At 40.6% G+C, this 19589-nt stretch overlaps 1 protein-coding gene across 2 annotated transcripts in view; it reads right to left on the minus strand.

The window, feature by feature from the left end:
- Window positions 1-19589, minus strand: part of arfgef1 (ADP-ribosylation factor guanine nucleotide-exchange factor 1 (brefeldin A-inhibited)) — a 192458-nt gene that overhangs the window by 126479 nt on the left and 46390 nt on the right. For both annotated transcript variants that reach the window (XM_060822700.1, XM_060822691.1), the window contains exons 3-4: window positions 17964-18120; window positions 9768-9914 (exon numbers count right to left, since the gene is read on the minus strand). In XM_060822700.1, the coding sequence (XP_060678683.1) occupies window positions 9768-9914; window positions 17964-18120 (304 nt within the window). The remainder of the gene's footprint in view (window positions 1-9767; window positions 9915-17963; window positions 18121-19589) is intronic.

The following is a 19589-nucleotide window of genomic DNA, read 5'->3' on the forward strand; positions in this document are numbered from 1 at the left end:
AAAATAAATAAATATCTCCACAAGACCCTCTGATAACTGTATTTAAATCACAAATGGTATTTTCATAAAACAGTCCTTACCTGGATGCAACAAGATTGAGAGCTGAAAATGTGTTGCTGGTTAAAGCACAGCAGGTCAGGCAGCATCCAAGGAACAGGAAATTCGACGTTTCGGGCCAGAGCCCTTCATCAGGATTCCTGATGAAGGGCTCTGGCCTGAAACGTCAAATTTCCTGTTCCTTGGTTGCTGCCTGACCTGCTGTGCTTTAACCAGCAACACATTTTCAGCTCTGATCTCCAGCATCTGCAGACCTCACTTTTTACTGCAACAAGATTGAGACAATTTTCAAGTTTAAACTTTCAAATGACCAGTAGCATTTATGCCCTCAAGAGAATAATAATTTTCTAATGACATTCAGTGGCATTAACTGCCATCAAATGGAACTCAGCTCAACAAGCCATAAAAATACTGTGGTTACAGAACAAAAATAGAACTTCTTTCCACCCAGAGTGTGGTGTGCCTGTGGAATTCTCTGTCACAGAAAGCAGTTGATGCCAAAACATTGAACTTCTTCAAGAAGGAGTTGGATATAATTCTAAAGAGAGCAAAGGTATGGGGAGAAAGCGGGAACAGGGTAATGAGTTGGATGATCACCATGATCATATTAAATGGTGGAGCAGGCTCTCAGGATTCAGACAGATTTATCAGTCCAGTCATACTTTGAGCAACAGTCTCTTTCTAAACTCTGCTGTTAAATTCATACCACAAGTTATAATAATGATGTTCAAAACAGGTTTTCAAAGCTTTCAAAATCTTTTGTCTCACCTTCCCAAGATAGATTTAGTCCGTAACGGAGTTTGTAGTAGTTTTCCCTCACAGAGAACAGTGTTACCATACTTATTTGCTAAGATTCTTTAATTAATTCTGCAGCTACTGCACAGTTTTGCCACTGAAAATGGAAAAAATATCCAATTTTGTCTCACTTCTCCTTTCATTTCCACAGCAGCAGGGAGTGAAACCTAATAGCTGTTTTGATTCAAAAGACTTCTTTTGTTTTTTTTTTAAACAGTTCTTCCTTTCTGTTTCTTTCAATGACTGGCTCTCTTACAGTTCTGAAAATCCACATTTTCAGCATCATTCCTAATAACACCACAGTGCAATTAAATTTCTCAAAACTCCCCCAAGTATATTCCATCAAAGTCGTAACTTGTGCCTGCAGGGTTTGGGTATCATGTGGCTTTGGGGTATTGCTGCAGAATTCCCATCTGACCTGCTCTTGTAGCAACAGGATGATCGATCCAGTTCAGTCTCTGGTCAATGACAACCCCAGGATATTGATGGTGGTGTATTCAGCAATGTATTGCCATACATTGTCAACAGGAAATTCGTAAATTTACAAAGTTTGGGAATGGTCATTGACTGGCACTTATATGGAGTGAATGCCACTTGCCAGTTTAAATCATAATGTTTTCCTGGTCTTTTACGCAGGCTTGAACTGTTTGATTTTGAAAGTCGCAAACACAAAGGACGTCCATGCAATCAAAGAACATTTCCAATTGTAAACTTGTGCTGGGGGCAAAATCATTGAAACTAAATATGGTTGGGCTTAGGATACTTCTAAAGGGAATCCAGCAGCAATGCCCTGGGGTAAAGATGATCAATCTCCAGCAACCACAATCACGTTCCAAGATGATAGGCGTGACCCCAACCAGTGGAGAGCTTTCCTAATTCACTTTATTTTGAATTTTGCTGGGGCATCTTGATGCCACACTCAATCGAGCGCTGCCTTGATGACAAATATAGTTACACTCACTTCACCTCACTATAACTGCTGCTGCAATCATGTGCATTTTTAGGTAGCTGTGACATGTAACTATTTTGTACTTTAAGAAGTTAAGCAGAGCACGTACTTACAAGCACAATTGGATGAATTATTGTTGTTCATTAAGTACCTAATACAAACATGCCACATTTCATTGCTGTTCTTCTTTTGGGCCCAAAACAAATTAAATCTATTGGAAACAGATACTGATACATGATGTAATTAAAGTCAAAAACGAAACAATGCCCAATATCTACATGTCCAACAGAGTAATCTCATAGCTATGCCTTAATTATTTTAAGGTGAAAGAAGAAACTTTCATGAATAACTGAATGGTCATTACCATTTAACTGATATCCAAGATCTTCCTCTATTATTAGAAATATCTAATCTGTTGTGGTTCTGTTCGCCGAGCTGGGAATTTGTGTTGCAGACGTTTCATCCCCTGTCTAGATGACATCCTCAGTGCTTGGGAGCCTCCTGTGAAGCGCTTCTGTGATGTTTCCTCTGGCATTTATAGTGATTTGTATCTGCCGCTTCCGGTTGTCAGTTCCAGCTGTCCGCTGCAGTGGCCGGTATATTGGGTCCAGGTCGATGTGCTTATTGATTGAGTGGATGAGTGCCATGCCTCTAGGAGTTCCCTGGCTGTTCTGTGTTTGGCTTGTCCTATAATAGTAGTGCTGTCCCAGTCAAACTCATGTTGCTTGTCATCTGAGTGTGTGGCTACTAAGGATAGCTGGTCGTGTCGTTTCGTGGCTATTTGGTGTTCATGGATGCGGACCGTTAGCTGTCTTCCTGTTTGTCCTATGTAGTGTTTTGTGCAGTCCTTGCATGGGATTTTGTACACTGCATTGGTTTTGCTCATGCTGGGTATCGGGTCCTTCGTCCTGGTGAGTTGTTGTCTGAGAATGGCTGTTGGTTTGTGTGCTGTTATGAGTCCTAGTGGTTGCAGTAGTCTGGCTGTCAGTTCAGAAATGTTTTTGATGTATGGTAGCATGGCTAGTCCTTTGGATTGCGGCATGTCCTCATTCCGTTGTCTTTCCCTTAGGCTTCTGTTGATGAAATTGCGCGGGTATCCGTTTTTGGCAAATACATTATATTGGTGTTCTTCTTCCTCTTGTTACAGTTCTGGTGTACTGCAGTATGTTGTGGCCCTTTTGAATAGTGTCTTGATGCATCTTCTTTTGTGTGTGTTGGGGTGGTGGCTACCGTAGTTTAGGACTTGGTCTGTGTGTGTGGATTTCCTGTGTACCCTTGTGGTGAATTCTCCATTCGGTGTTCTCTGTACCATCATGTCTAGGAATGGGAGTTGGTTGTCCTTTTCTTCCTCTCCTAGTGAATCGGATCCTTGTGAGTGTGGCGTTGATGATCCGGTGTGTGTTCTCTATTTCTGTGTTTGCATCAAGAAGTTGCATCAAGACACTATTCAAAAGGGCCACAACACACTGCAGTACACCAGAACTGCAAAAAGAGGAAGAAGAACACCTATACGATGTATTTGCCAAAAACGGATACCCGCGCAATTTCATCAACAAATGCCTAAGGGAAAGACAACGGAATGAGGACATGCTGCAACCCAAAGGACTGGCCACACTATCATACATCAAAAACATTTCTGAACTGACAGCCAAACTACTGCGACCACTAGGACTCATAACAGCACACAAACCAACAGCCATTCTCAGACAACAACTCACCAGGACAAAGGACCCGATACCCAGCATGAGCAAAACCAATGCAGTGTACAAAATCCCATGCAAAGACTGCACAAAACACTACATAGGACAAATAGGAAGCTAGCTAACGGTCCGCATCCATGAACACCAACTAGCCACGAAACGACACGACCAGCTATCCTTAGTAGACACACACTCAGATGACAAGCAACATGAGTTTGACTGGGACAACACTACTATTATAGGACAAGCCAAACAGAGAACAGCCAGGGAACTCCTAGAGGCATGGCCCTCATCCACAGATTCAATCAATAAGCACATCGACCTGGACCCAATATACCGGCCACTGCAGCGGACAGCTGGAACTGACAACCGGAAGCGGCGGGTACAAATCACTATAAATGCCAGAGGAAACATCACAGAAGTGTTTCACAGGAGGCTCCCAAGCATTGAGGATGTCACCTAGACAGGGGACGAAACGTCTGCAACACAAATTCCCAGCTCGGTGAACAGAACCATAACAACGAGCACCCAAGCTACAAATCTTCTCTCAAACTTTGAACATCAAATCTGATTTTGGGTGTTCATCGAGATCCAGAAACCGGCAATACATAGACACAGCACACTCTCATCTTTTCCAGTTCACATGGTATGTCGCCCTACAGTATACTTCAACACGTTTTCAACCAGTACAATATACTGACCATATTAAGCGTATTTTGTTTAAAAAGAGAAAATAATCAAAATGCAGAAAATTAATTCACATGTAAAGAAATTATGCCAGTAGCATACACCGATCTGCTTGCTTCTTTATTGTTTATTAATATTGCCATACCTTCTAATTCTCAGCATTTCCAGTTATTTCTGGTAGGTTTTCCACTTGCTTACAAAGAATAATAGGAATAACTGACATAAACTAAATTAAATACAAGTCCTAAAATCTCAAATACCTTTTATTCTTGACAAAATATTTTAGATTTATTCCAAGGATTAAATTGTACTCCGTAAATAATAAATAAGAAAAAAAAAATATTGAGGTTTTGTAAGCAGTCTGGGAATTAAAAATTCAGCAAACTCTTAAGCTATCCAGCAATATCTAACAGCTGACTCAAGATGAAGTCATTATATCTTCGAAAAATATAAGCCATATTGATATATAATGACATTCGAGGAAACTTGTTTAAGATGCAACTGTTTCTCCCACAAAACCCGTGTGTGCTAGTTATTTGTTTTTTTTTAAATTTTATGTAGTTTTTAATAATTGTCTAGAGTCAAGAATTGTATTTATTTTTCTATTGCCATAAAACCTCACTGTTACATAAGAACAGAAAGACTATTCAGTTTCTTTTGCCTTTGCTGTCATGCAAGATTACTGGAAAAGCGCAGCAGGTCAGGCAGCATCAAAGGAGCAGGAGAATCGACGTTTCGGGCATAAGCCCTTCTTCAAGAATCCTGAAGAAGGGCTTATGCCCGAAACGTAGATTCTCCTGCTCCTTTGATGCTGCCTGATCTGCTGCACTTTTCCAGCAACACATTTTTCAGCTCTGACCTCCAGCATCTGCAGTCCTCACTTTCTCCTCCATGTAAGATCACGGACCTGTAATCTCAACTCACCCATCGACATTGCCTCATCATTTTGAGTTTTTTTCTCCTGCAAAAAGACTACCCATCTTAAGATTTCAAAACCGTAATCCAATCAGCATCCACTACTACTTTTTGTGGAGAATTTCATAATTTCTAATGCTGTTTGTATGAATAAGTGCTATCTAACTTATGTCCTAATGGACAGGCCAGATTTTATGGCATGTCCATTTGACACGACATCCCTAACAGCACATTCAGGGTTTTATCCACCCATCAATTATCTTCTAAATCTTAAAAGTATGAAACAAGTTACCTCTTCCAAAGTCAACATATTCTAAATTCTGGAGCCAGGAGTTAAAGACAATATTCCAAATATGGTCCAAAAAGTACAAATAAGTCACTCTATAATGAAATCGTGGCTGTTAACGTGCAACTCACATGAGCTAAGTAAGTTTCATTTCCTACAAAAATGATTTCAAATGTCCCAAGAGTCCAAAGCAGCCGCTTCCTGCCTCACCTCTCTCGACATGATGTGGAAGTGCCGATGCTGGACTGCAGCACACAAAAGGCAGTAGTCACACGACATCAGGTTATAGTCCAACTGGTTTATTTGAAATCATAAGCTTTCAGAGGGTAGCCCCTTTGTTAGGTGAAGTGAGACAGAAGCACACCGGCACAGAATTTATAGGCAGAGAGATCAAAGAATGATACAAATGCTGTGAGTGGAGTGTCGAATAATAAGTCTCCGCTGGTGATCAAAAGTGTCAGATGGTGTGAGTAAAGTGTCAACAGCTGAACACCATCACATTGATGAATTGTTAAGATCTCTACTTTAATTAGTTTGTACAGTTTTGGATTACTTATTACTTTGGTTTGAACCTCGGCATGCAACTCTTATACCTATTATCTTACTCCAATCATTTGGCTCTTCTCCAGCATAACCTTCCTTTTAATTTTTTGTAATGATCGCTCTGCCTCAAATAATCGGATTACAGGTCATCCCGTCGCTAGTTATTCAGCTGTTGACACTTCAGTTGCACCATTTAACACTTTTGATCACCCGCAGAGAATTACTATTCCACACTCCACTCATCAATTGTATGATCTTTTGATCTCTCTGCCTATAAATCTATTCCTGTGTTCTTTGTCTCTCTACCTGACGAAGGGGCCATGCTCTGAAAGCCTGTGATTTTAGATAAACCTGTTGATGTTGTGTGACTTTAACTCCCTATATATATCTATTTCTATCCTTATTTGAGTATGGTAACAGGAGCAATCCAGAGATTATTCCTTCTAAAGTCCTGCATGCTACTGTGCTATCTAATTCCATTTTCACATTCCTTTTTGGAGCTCTTCCTCATTTTAGGCATACTATTTTCTGTTCTTAATAAATTCCATTGGTCCTTCGATTTTTTGAGTGGTTCTTCTGCTCTTTGTTCTAGTTTTATAAGGTCTCTACTTCTTCTGTTAACCATGACTGCTATACTTAAATAGAAATCTTTGCTCTTTGGTACACATACTTGTCCCGTATTGCACTAAGTATTTCTTGAATACTTCCATTGTTCATCAGTAATTTTACTCAATAACAATTTTGGTCAGTTTGCTGTTATCTCTGCATCCTCCTGTTAAAATCTGCCAATAAAAATCAACATTGAATAAAACGGCATTATGATCACTGTACAATAATGATTTCTTTCCTATTAAATTAACTAAGTCTGACTCATTCTAAAATCTATGTCCTATAGGTAGGGACACAAAACTAGCCTGAATACACTAAGAAATTTATTATCTTTTTCATGTGAGCGCTCATCTGATATTTCTAATCTGCATAAACGTTCCAATTTCCCACTAAAATAATTTTGATTTATCTCCAAGGTCAAGTTATTTACCTGACTTGTAACAACATAAATTCACTCCTCACATGGGTGCATTGTTGTTTTAGATAAAGCCAACATTGACCTTACACTGTCAAGATTTTTCCATCAATATATTTCTAGTGAACAACCTAACAAATGATTATTTGTCGTGGTACCAATTTGGCTGATTCCAGCTTCAATATACAACATTAGGATCAAAACACTTCAGGAATAGTCTCCTGAAAGACATGAGAGAACCCATTCCTATTAACTGATAATGCTTGTTTAGTGGCTTCAATTGCAAATCTCAATTGAATTTTGCAAGGTTTGATTCTGTTTCTTACAGCGCAATGAACAAAGTGAAAATTACACTCCCATTGTTACCCCTCTTTCTTGCACCATTTGTTCACAACAGCTGGAAATGCCCGAAGTGTCGTTTGCAATCAATTTCGTGAAAAATGGGGGTTTCAGATCTAAGTATTTTTTTCACATATTTCTTATGTTTGAATTGATGCCTATATAATGATGTGAAGAAAGGAAAAAATGCTGAAATCAGTGTACATGTAGTGTATAATTAAAGGGTTTCGGGAAGAAAACCACGATTTACTGATGGCTGCATGTTCCATAAAGGTACTTTCGGGTTGAACATGCAGCCATATTCAAAACCTCAGGTAAGTGGTCTTTTGAACCAACAACAGCTTGTTCCCAAAGTACATGCAACATCAAAAGCTACTCAGTTAGTTTTGATTCCACTGGATATCAGAAGCTTTTGTCCAGTGTTTTGTGCTAATTGCAAGTTCGTGCATTAAAACGGGAAAGAAAGCTTATACCAAACGAAAGCTAAATAAAAATAATGCAAATTATCCGGGCCCAGATGTGGCAGGGCATGTTGCGTGCCTGGAGTGTATTAAGATTCTGGATAGTTTGCTGTAACCCTTTGTTGCGCCTTGTAGTGAAGTGCAAGTTCAAAACAGGGTTAGTGTTTATGACCGTGTTCGAAGTAAAGGTCACCTTAGTGAAGTAGTGTACGGGAATTCTGATCTCATTCAATAGGGCAGGCACATGTTCACTGTGTCCCTAAGAATGAGAGCTGAAACAATAGCCAAATGTGGACCGTGGTCCCTTGCAACAGGAGACGGTTCAAAAGAGTGGTAGACGGAGTTTAATCTAGACAAATGTGAGGTGTTGCATTTTGTTAACGCAAACCAGGACAGGAACTATACAATTAATGATAGGGCCCTGGGGAGTGTCGCCCTCGGGGTGCAAGTGCACAGTTCCTTGAAAGTGGAGTCGTAGGTAGACATGATAGCGAAGGAGGCATTTGGCGCGCTTGTCTTCATTGATCAGAACATGGAGTATAAAAGTGGGGACATCATGTTGCGACTGTTCAGGACTTTGGTGAGGCCACTTTTAGAACATGTGTACAATTCAGGTCACCCTTCCATAGGAAGCATGCTGCTAAATTTGAGAGGATGTAGAAAAGACTGACAAGGATGTTGCTGGGACTGGAAGACTTGAGTTAGAGGGAGAGGGTGAATAGGCTGGGGCATTTTTCCCTGCAAGTCTGCAGCTAAGGCTCCCCCCCCCCCCATAGACTTAAGGTGAAAGGGGAAAGATTTAACAAGGACCTTTTCACACATAGGGTAGTGAGTGTCTAGAACAAGCTGCCAGAGGAAGTGGAGGCAGGTACAATTATAATATTTAAAAGGCATCCAGATGGCTATATAAATAGAGAGAGTTCAGAGGGACAGGAGCGAAATGCTGGCAAATGTGACTAGGTCTGGGACATTTTGGACGGCATGGTGGCTCAGTGGTTAGCACTGCTGCCTCACAGCACCAAGGTCTCAGGTTGGATTCCGGCCTCGGGTGACTGTCTGTGTGGAGTTTGCATATTCTTCCAGTGTCTGCGTGGGTTTCCTCCGGGTGCTCCGGTTTCCTCCTACAGTCCAAAGATGTGCAGATCAGGTGAATTGGCCGTGCTAAATTGCCCACAGTGTGAGGTGGATTGGTTAGAGTGAAATGGGTCTGGGTGGGTTACTCTTTGGAGGGTCGATGTGGACTGGTTGGGCCGAAGGGCCTGTGTCCACACTGTAGGGAATCTAATCTAATCTTCAGTCTGTTTCCATGCTGTATGACTCTAACCATGTAAATTATTGCACATTAGATCTTTAAACAAACATTATCTGGCCAGATAATGGCAGCTAAACATTTTTATACTTGGCACCAGGAGGATCTGGAGCAGGCAGAAATTGATTGCGCAAATCTGAAGTAGGTTTTGTGAAGATATTGACCAATAATATCAAAATAATCCTTGCAATTGTTAATAACAGTACCCCAATATTTCTGAGCATGTGTTGGTCATGTGATTATGTTACATTTGCAGATTTGCTGTATTTACTGTAAGGATAGATTGTTTAGCGTTTCATTTGCAAGTTCTGAGAAGTAAACCTGGGAACTTGAATCCAGGTGTCAGATTATCCATGAAGTCAGAAAGTTAACTCCTGAATGCCTCTGTAAAAATCATAATGAACTGGGTTTATTATTTATCTCTGATACAACCTGCCTGAGACACTTTGAAAATGCCCTATTGGTATTTCACTGACAATTGGGCGCTTTCAATGAACTTGTATAAAGCAAGTGTTTTTTCAATCTTAATGAGAACTCATTTTATTTGTTCATTAACCATTTTAATACTTGATCCAACTTTCTGAATGCATTTACTAAATTGTATCCAAATTATTACACAAATGCAATCCTCTGTATTAATGCAGAAAACATTCATACAAGTCTACTTCTATGTTCTAGAAGGTTCAAATATTAAAATATTACCTTAATTATCTGTAGCTGAACACCTTCATCTGTTTGTGGGCCTTGAAAACAGCCACATATTGTCTCTATGATTCTATCAATTAATTTCTTGCCAGGTGTTGTATTGTCTGGGGCATTGCCAGTGAGATGTCCATAAGCAATTAATTTCTGCATGAAAGAAGATAAAGACAAACTAGCATTAGATCAAATCACATGTTTCAGCTCAGATTCCAACAAATATACACCCCCTATAATGCCTATCTTTGGTTACTGCAATCATGCTGATGATCTCAGAAAGGCACTGTGTTAGTTAGAAAATCACTGTTAGAATTGTGAGGTTTAAGATATATTATTTACAATTCCATATTTTGGTTAAGTGATTACTAAGTTTTAGAGCTGTGATATTAAATTTCTGGTAAACGAAAGGAGTCATCTGACCTATACAAGATTCTGCCTGTCAGCGGGCAAGAGTAGTTTAAGAGATGTCATTACATACCTGCTGCACAGGTGGAGTTGAACTCAAGTCTCTGAGCTCAGAGGTACAGATACTACCTCTGCTCAGGACTCCAAACATTTTCAGACACACTCTGGAAAAGGCATGACTTGAATGTGGCCTTTCATTACAGATCAGAGGGAGGCTCAAGCTTTTTTTTTAAAAAAATTGATAGGGAAGTGGAAGTTCTTTGGGGAGAAAAATAATACTTACAAGTAAATCCTGAGTCTCCAGTTCCAGAAGTGTATTTTGGACTGTGAATCGTAAATCTTTCTGCTGTGGACCCTTTACTTCTAGGGTTTCGAGGAAAACTGATTAACATGTGACATGCTTCATGTGGCCATGAGGACAACGGCATAGACAGGCATGAGGAGTATGGGCTGCTTTTAAACACAGGAATGGCATTGACAGGCAACAGGTGCAGATTTGGCTTGCATGGCCTGTATCCAACTGAGAATGAGAGAGTAATGGGGAGGAACAGTCAGGTCTATGACTTGAGCAGAGTAAATGCTGACTCCAACACAGATGGATGCTCACGGTCAGACGGAATTCAAAAAAGAGTTAAAGGAGGGTAGAGAATCTTCCTAAATTAGAATTAGTGCTAAAATATCCCAAGGATAATCCTCACACAGTTTTGGTACTGGAAGTTACCCAGTCAGAAAAGTAAAATGGGGAAGGAACTGATTGTTAGCTGGGGATAACTGAACTGTTTGCTATAGAAACCAGAAAGTAGGGAAGTAGTGGAGAAGCACAAGTAACAAGAAACAGTTTATTTCCATATTTTAAAAGTATAACTTGCCTACAATAAGAAAAATCTGTGTAGTTAAATGATTTGCTTTGTCATGAATGACAGGGAAGGCTCATAAATAAGAAATCTTGACACATCACTTTGAATAAATAACATCGAATTCAAATCAATCTTGTAAAAAAATTGATCAGTTACTCCAGAGGTAAATTACCTTTGTAGAATGTTTTCAAATGCCATTGAAAACAAACAGCAAGAGAACGTAATGGCAGCTTTCCGTCTAATATTTCCTCCAATTAGTGCCTCCCAATGATGAATAGTGTAAAATCATAAGGCCATTGGATATAGGAGCAGAATTAGGCCATTCGACCCACTGAGTCTGATCCATTTTTTGATATTTTTCTGATATTTTCCAGATATGGCTGACATTTTTCTCAACCTATTTTCTCCTACGTTCTCCCTCAATCACTGATCCCCTTGTGAATGTAGTTAAATTGGAACAGAGTCTGTAGCTCTCCCAGTCAAATAACTAAATGCTGCAACACTTCCTGAATCTGGAGAAAATACTCAGAAAAGAATTCAGCACAAGAATAAATGGTTCCACCCAGAAAACATCTGTGCACTTCTGAATTGGCTGTCAGAGGAATTCAACAGGTGATTTCAGGAATTTGCTGTTATGGAACAAGTCACCAGATTTGTTTCAAATCTATTCCTTCAAGTAGATATTGTTGGGTAGGCCACTAAATTAGATTTGATATTTGATTTACAAGCTGTGGAGTTGATCTGGAGAAAATTACTACGCAAAATGATGTTGAGTTGAAAGTCAGACCAAGACACAGCCGTTAAAAAAAAACAAGAACTGCGGATGCTGGAAATCTAAAACAAAAACAGAAATTGCTGGAAAAACTTAGCATGTCTGGCAGCATCTGTGGAGAGAAAACAGAGTTAACGTTTTGAGTCCAGTAACTCTTCTTCAGAACTGACTGTAGCTAGGAAAAAGTTGATATATCACGTTGAAGTAGGGGTGGAGGAGTAAATGATATGTGGAGATGGAGCTGAGATTGAGATAACAGCAGTTGGACAGACCATGGAATAGGTAATGGTCAGCCTAGGAGACTCGATATCTGCTAATGGAGAGTAATAATAATTGTACTAAAAATAAACTATTCTGTATTTTTTTCGGGGTAGATCCAGGGTGGTACTTAAACTAAAAATGTTGGGTGACCATAACTTGAAGGTTATTGGTCTCAATGGAGATTGAATAATAGGCTGCTTTGATATTTACCAAGACCGGCATCTCCAAATTATGACTGATATTTACCTTAACCGAGTCCTTTTGTTAGCAACCATTTTTCCACGGATCCAGCTCCTACTTATTTGTGCTTTGAAAAGCTTTCATCATTTCAAAACTTGATCACATCACCTATCAATATCGTTTACTTCACAAAGGAAACCACAAGTTCTCTAGTGTATTTGTAAAACCGATGTCGCTTGTCTCAATTCATATCTATTTACTAGAAACAGGAAATGCCGAAAACACTCAGGTTTGGTAGCATATGCGGTGAGAGAAAATGAGCAAATATTTCAGGTCGATAGCTTATCAACAAGACCAAATCTCTCGTTAAGGTCATCAACCTGATGCTAGGCAAAAGTGGGGACTGCAGATGCTGGAAATCAGAGTCGAGATTAGAGTGGTGCTGGAAAAACATAGCAGGTCAGGCAGCATCTAAGGAGCAGGAAAATTGACATTTCGGGCAAAAGCCCTTCATCAGGAATGAAGGCTAAAATCAACCTGAAATGTTAAGTTTCCCTCTTGACAAAAGCTGCCAACATGCTGTGGAATTGGGAACCTTATCATACTTTTTTTTCACAATTTGCATGCATTACAAATTCCCTTTTTTTTTCTCAAAGGGATGAGTACGAGTTCCTAGCAGATTCATTGTTAATTTAGATGTGTGAGGGAGGACTGCTTACATCACTCAAATTTATCTAAATCACATACATGAATGGATGGTTGGCCAACAGATCAACAATACTGTGTTTGTGTCATGACCATGGGTCATGATGACGACTGATGAGCTAATGTATTCCTGATGAAGGGCCTTTAACCGAAACGTCGATTTTCCTGCTCCTCGGATGCTGCCTGACCTGCTGTGCTTTTCCAGCACCACTCTAATCTAAACTCTGGTTTTCAGCAACTGCAGTCCTTGTTTTTATCTAATGTAGACAAAAACACAGGAAGAACTCCTGCCTGCAGAAGAGTTTTAAAAAATGCACTCAGAGAACTTTGTTGTATAGACTGGAGGAACACAGAAGGAAAAAAACATGAAAGTTTTGCAAGCCATCTGTTGCTCCTACAGATAATGGGAAGTAACAGTCATATAAACTGGGAACCTAATTGCCTTGATTTAAGTATAACTTGTTGTTTAATAAATTGTCCTGATATCACATCATAGACTATCAAAGGTCCTATATTTATTGCTTTAGTGTCTCTGAACCTCTTACACTTATTTCCAACATTTTGTTTTTATTGCAAGTTTCCAGTATCTGCATAATTTTGCTTTGGTTTCTATTCTTTCTCTTGCATCCCCTCTCTCGGGCCTTAACATCCTTCCCAATAATATGGCGTCCAAAATTGAACACAACATTTCAGCCAAGACCAAACCTGTCATTGAGAAATATTTAACACAAGAGCATTAATTAGTGAATGTCATACAAAAATCAATAAAGGCAACACTCCCATTTGTGTTTTTAAAAAAACACAGGTTTCTAAACTTATCCTGCGACTATAAGAATTTTATACACAGTGTGTCTCTCTCTCTGGACTCACTTCAGTGTTCTATTATTCACTCTATACTCCCTCTCTCCTTATTGTTCCAACTTTATTTATACTTTGCCATGATACATTACATTTATCATGTGTCTGCCCATTTCAGCAACCTATATATTCCCTTCTAATGCCTATTCTTATCTTCCTTAAATTTCTTTGTTTAATCAATGCTACGCAGTGTCTGCCACGTCTAGGTCATTAATATTTCAAAAACAGCAATACTCCTCATTTCAACCCTTGGAGGACTCCACTGTAACCCTGGGGAACACTACTACACATTTCCATGCAGTCTGAAGCACTACTGCTCCATGCATACAGCTACTGTCCTTTGATCCCAGGAGCTTCAGTTTTGTTTACACATCTATAGTGGGCTATTTTGGTAAATGCTTTTTGAAAGTCCCTACACACATCAACCAAATTACCTTTATCAACTCTCTCTGTTATCTCATCAAACTCAACCAAGTTTATCAAACACAATTTGCCGACTTTTCTTTGATTGTCCAACTACACATTTGCTGGATTTTAAAAAAATTTATAAAGCTTTCTCCATTCACTGACATTAGGTTGTAATTGACAGGGTTTTCCTTTTCTCTTAAATAGAGCATATTTGCAATCCCTCAGTCCTCTGGCAACAGCCCCAAATTTAAGGAGAACTTAAAATGACGCTAAGCACCCTCCACAACTGCAGCCCTCACTTCCTTCATTCTATGTGGTTCTGGTTCGTGTAGTGACAGCATTCATGGACAAAAAACAGAGTTAACATTTTGGGGCTAACAACCTTTCTTGAGAAATGACTGTAGTTGTCTAATCATTGGCATAGTGGGAGAAAGGACTGTTGGGAGGAAGTGAGCATGGGAGGACAAACAAACGGAAGGGAGTGCAGGCAGGTGAGCGAGCGAGAGGGAGCACAGGCGAGCTAGAGGGGCAGTGAGAATGAGAGCAAGTGAGAGACAGTGCGACAGTGAGTGAGCGATAGAGGGGAGGGCATCGAGCAAGTGTGGGCGGGCGAGCAAGAGTGAGGACAAGTGGGCGTGCGGGCGAGCAGGCGGACGAGACAGAGCGCAGGCGGACGAGTGAGGGGGGAGGGAGGGAGGTAGCGTGGCAAGTGAGAAGGGAGGGAGGGAGGGAGCGTGGGTGGGCGAGGGAGCGTGGGCGACCGAGGGAGCAGGGGCGGGTGAGAGGGGAGTGAAGAAAGGAGCACGGGCGGGCAAGCGAGAGGGGAGGGTGGGAGGCAGCGTGGGCGGGCGAGAGGGGAGGGCGAGGGAGGGAGCACGGGCAGGAGAGCGAGAGGGGAGGGAGCACGGGCGGGCAAGCGAGAGGGGAGGGAGGGAGCGTGGCGGGCAAGTGAGAGGGAGCATGTGCAAGCAATAGGGGAGGGAGCACAGGCGGGTGAGCGGGGAGAGGAGGGAGGGAGCACGGGCAGGCGAGCGAGGGGGGAGGGGGAGGGAGGGAGCACGGGTGGGTGAGCGAGAAGGGAGGCTGGGAGGGAGTGCGGGCAGGCAAGTGAGGGGAGGGAGCGCGGGTGAGCGAGCAAGAATAGGAACGAGCGAGAGACTGTGACAGTGAGAGAGGGGGTGGAGCGAGCAAGAGTAAGAGTGTGGGCGGGTGAGCGAGCAAGACTGCGAGCGGGCGAGTGATCGAATGTGAGTGCAGGCAGGCGAGTGAGAGTGAGTGCAGGCGGACGGGTGAGCGAGAGAGAGTGCGGGCAAGTGAGAGAGTGTGTGGGCGAACGAGCGAGAGTGACTGTAAGCAATCCAAAGTGAGTGCGGGCGGGCGAGCTAGCATGAGTGTGGGCAAGCGAGTGTCAGTGCAGGGGAGTGGGGGGGGGGGGGGGGGGTGGGGGGGGGGGGGGGGAGGGGGGGGGGGAGGGGGGAGGAGGAGGAGGCGGAGGAGGAGGAGGAGGAGGAGGAGAGGGAGAGAGAGTGAGAATGAGAGATAAAAGATGGCCAATGGAAAATGAGACGCTGTTCTTCCAGTTTGCACCTAGCTTCACTAGAGAACTGCAGCAAACCCGGGACAAAAATATTAGCTAGGAAATGTGTGCTACCACACGGGGTACACCTCTGCTCATTTAAACCAGCCATACAGAAAAGATTCACCTTATGTTCTAATTCGTTAAAATTAGAGAGGCAAAGGTTTATACCAGAGGTCACTATTTAAAGTAAAAATTAACAACTTTATTCTTTAAGTCCAACAGAAAATATTAAAAATAACAACGAATTGCAGCTCTTTTCTCTTCAACATACCTTTTACCTCCCACGCTACAATACTGGCCCGATAAGAAATCCTGATTAAAATTTTACAAAGAAATTCAACTTTCAAAATCAGTCAGCGGTCGAATCTTCTCTTTGTATCTTCCTCTGCAGATTTTTCTCTGTCATCTTTTCAATGTTCTGCTAGGCAAACGTCTTATAGCCAGGTACCTCTCAGACAGCTGTTCTGTTGGCTCTCTGTACATGTTGGTGGCTTGGCAGTTCTCTCTCAACTGTTCAAAAATGTCCAGTTTTATACCCCAAAACACCGGACTGTTTCATTGGTTTTAATATGATCAAAGTACTAAATTCAAACTTGATTGGATTTTGGTATCTTGGGGCATCATTTAAACTGATTGGCCAAATTTGAATTTGTTTTGGGTCTCATGGTAACCCAGCTGCTGCTAGCTGTTTCGACCAAATGTTGCACTGGTACCTTGTTCAGAAGATTTTGTGCTGTGTCAGGCAGGCCTTGCTAGCTTTCCAACTCTCTTAAAGGTACAGGACATCTACACATTCATAACATATGGTAGTGTTTTGAAGTACCAATCTTTTAAGTACCCTCTCTCTTCTAATTGTTTCCTAAGTTTATGCTTGAAAACATATAATACAGTTTGTGGATATATTCAGTACAGTAAATAAAAGGTACAAGTACCATGTTGCATGAAACTGATTACCCCTCAGCTGGGAACATTGCATTCGACCTACCGATCATATTTTAGGAAGGATGTCAAGGTTGGGAAGAACATGCAGAGGATGTTTACTATCAGGGATGTGGAATTTCTGTTATGTGAAGACATTATAGAAACTAAGATTCTTTTCTTTAAAGCAGAGGTGATTAAGGGAAGTTAAATAGATGTTTTAAAACGTTAAAAGATTTTGAAAAGCTTCATTGGTAACAATGTCAATATGTTGAGGATATGATGTTACTGAGGACACTGCTTTAAGATAAATTAGCCAAGTACCACAGCGGAAATGAAAATTTTCATGCAGCTAGTTATGATCTGGAGTATGTCAAAATATGTTGAAAGCAGGTGCAATATAATTTCAAAAAAGGAAATTGCTTATGTACATGAAAACAAAAAGAAAATCTGGATTCTGGAAAAAGATAGGGGAAAATGGGATTAGCTTTTTCAAAGAGACAGCACACAGGTTTAATGGATTGAGTTACCTCCTTCTGTACTATGTATCCACGTTTTGAGGAATTTCGGTGGATTAGGGTATTTAAATATCCCATCTACAAGCAACTCCAATAGGCCATGTATTGTTAAATGGCAAACAGCATCCAACCATGACTTTGATGGGAAGGAAGTGCAGGCTGGCACACCATGGGCAAGTCAACATTCTGCAAAATCACTCTGATGAGGTTCATACAGAGGAACCTTGATTACTTGGCATTTGAGTAATCGAATTTCAGATTAAGTGAACAAGAGCGCATGGTCCCAATGCTTGGCTAACGATGTTATCTGGCATTAGATTATCCGGAATTTGATTAACCGAATGACATACTCCCCAACCGTGTCCCTCGGATAATCGGGGTTCCTCTGTACTATGTGCAACTACTGGACAAAAACCCAAGATGCATTAAAATGTACCAAGAGAGACTACTTCAAACTAAACTTCTACACACTGGCTCAGGGAAAGAGATAAAGACTTAGTGCGAACTGCTTGCTCATAAATGTAATACCTGAAAATGTATGCAGTGTACTTTCTACTATTATTTGCAGCTGTGGCTTGTCAGTGATTTCTAATAGATAATAATGGAAGAGAGTTTACACTGCAATATAAATCGCAAACAAGAACTTCATTTTGCAAGCCATTACTTACAGCTTCCTTCCAGTTTTTTTTCAACCATCCAACTTGTTTATACTTCAGACCCAAGTACAGCAATACAAACCTGTAAACAGTCAAGAGACGTGCTGACTATGCGGGGACATTTCGACTGACATGCCAACTCGAAAGGGAGAAAATATTTGTCTGCTTCAATAAAGTTTGCCTTGGATTTGACTGGAGGCAAGGTCCCAGAAACAGCCTTTCCTTCTGAATGGGGAGGACTGCATGAAACACAAACATTATTCATTATCAACATCTGTTTCCAAAAAAGGACTGTGTGATGTTCAAATGCATTATATTGTTAGTCCACTTTATATTTCAGACATGCAAAAGCATATTTTAAAGGAAGATTCTTAACAAAAAAAATCTGGTGGCCTGAAAAGGTTTTACTATGTTGGTGGCTTTCCGTCAATGCCCACGCTTTACTAACTTCCCCCCTGTAGAAAGAAAAGTAAACTGAAAGGATGGCCACTATGTTACAAGACAAAGCCTGTCTGGAATAACCATTGATACCATTTATTGGAACAGCTGTTACCAGAGGGAAAAGTAAATGAATGCTTCAATAATTAGAATTAGTCAAAGCATCACTCAGCATTAGAAACTTGCATGCAGGCTTTGGCTTAGCAATGAAAAATAAGACTACTTCATTAGTGCAACTTAAGGATTAAAATCAAAAATAATGATTAGAAGTGTAATTACATGTTTGATTCATTGAATATTCATAATTTTTCTGAAATAAAGACCAGTTTGCATGGTCTATAATCATGTCTTGTGTGTGTTAAGCTCACCGAAATGTAATTCATTTTGTGAGAAAAATGAGAAAAGGCAATGTAAACTAAATGGAAGAGTATAAAAGGGTTGCGGGAACAGTGACCTGAATGTATATAGACATTCATCCCTTACATTGGAGGAACAAGTTGACAGTCTTTTCTTGGCTTGATAAAGAGGGGGCAAAAAGAGTACATTATTACATCAAGACCCAGCAGAACTATGAGGTCCAACTCTGAATACCAATCACAGTTTAGGAACAATGGTAAGATCACAGACAAAATACACAGAAAACTTATTAGGGTGACATCAGGGATGAATGACTTCAATTACCTGATGACACAAGAGAAATTGGAGTTGTCCTTCTTTAAACAGAAAAACTAAAGGCAGAACTGATAGCACAAATATCATGGTAAGTCTTCTTGAATAGGAAATAAAAGGAGAAATATGCTCAGATAGTTGGTAAAAAGACAGATTTAAGGTAATGAATCAGTTACAGCATTGGGAAAACAAAATTGACAAAGCAAGTGAAGGTGTGAAATGCACTGCTTGGAAGGATAGTGGGAGCAGATTTAGTTGGGTCCTGGACTTACATCTGTAATGACAGTAAAATATTCAGCTCTCACTATAACAACTGTACAACTAACAGCAGCTTTTGACATCCACATGCGGAGTTATACAGAGAAATCTAGAAGTTGCTGTCAGTGATTTCAACAGGATAGGCTGCTGAAATCCTCACTGATGGAAGCCAATTAAAAATCACTACGCTATACTGCCCAGCATAAAAAACCCTTTAAACAGTTACATCCTGTTGAAAGAATACCAATTTTTAAAAAAATTGCATTCAAAGTCATAGCCATTACTGAATAATCATTCAGTTCAAAAAGTTCATTTGATATTTGCGCAATGCCAGATGTTGCCA

The sequence above is a fragment of the Hemiscyllium ocellatum genome, chromosome 4 (genome assembly GCF_020745735.1).
Source record: "Hemiscyllium ocellatum isolate sHemOce1 chromosome 4, sHemOce1.pat.X.cur, whole genome shotgun sequence".
Classification (NCBI taxonomy): Eukaryota; Metazoa; Chordata; class Chondrichthyes; order Orectolobiformes; family Hemiscylliidae; genus Hemiscyllium; species Hemiscyllium ocellatum.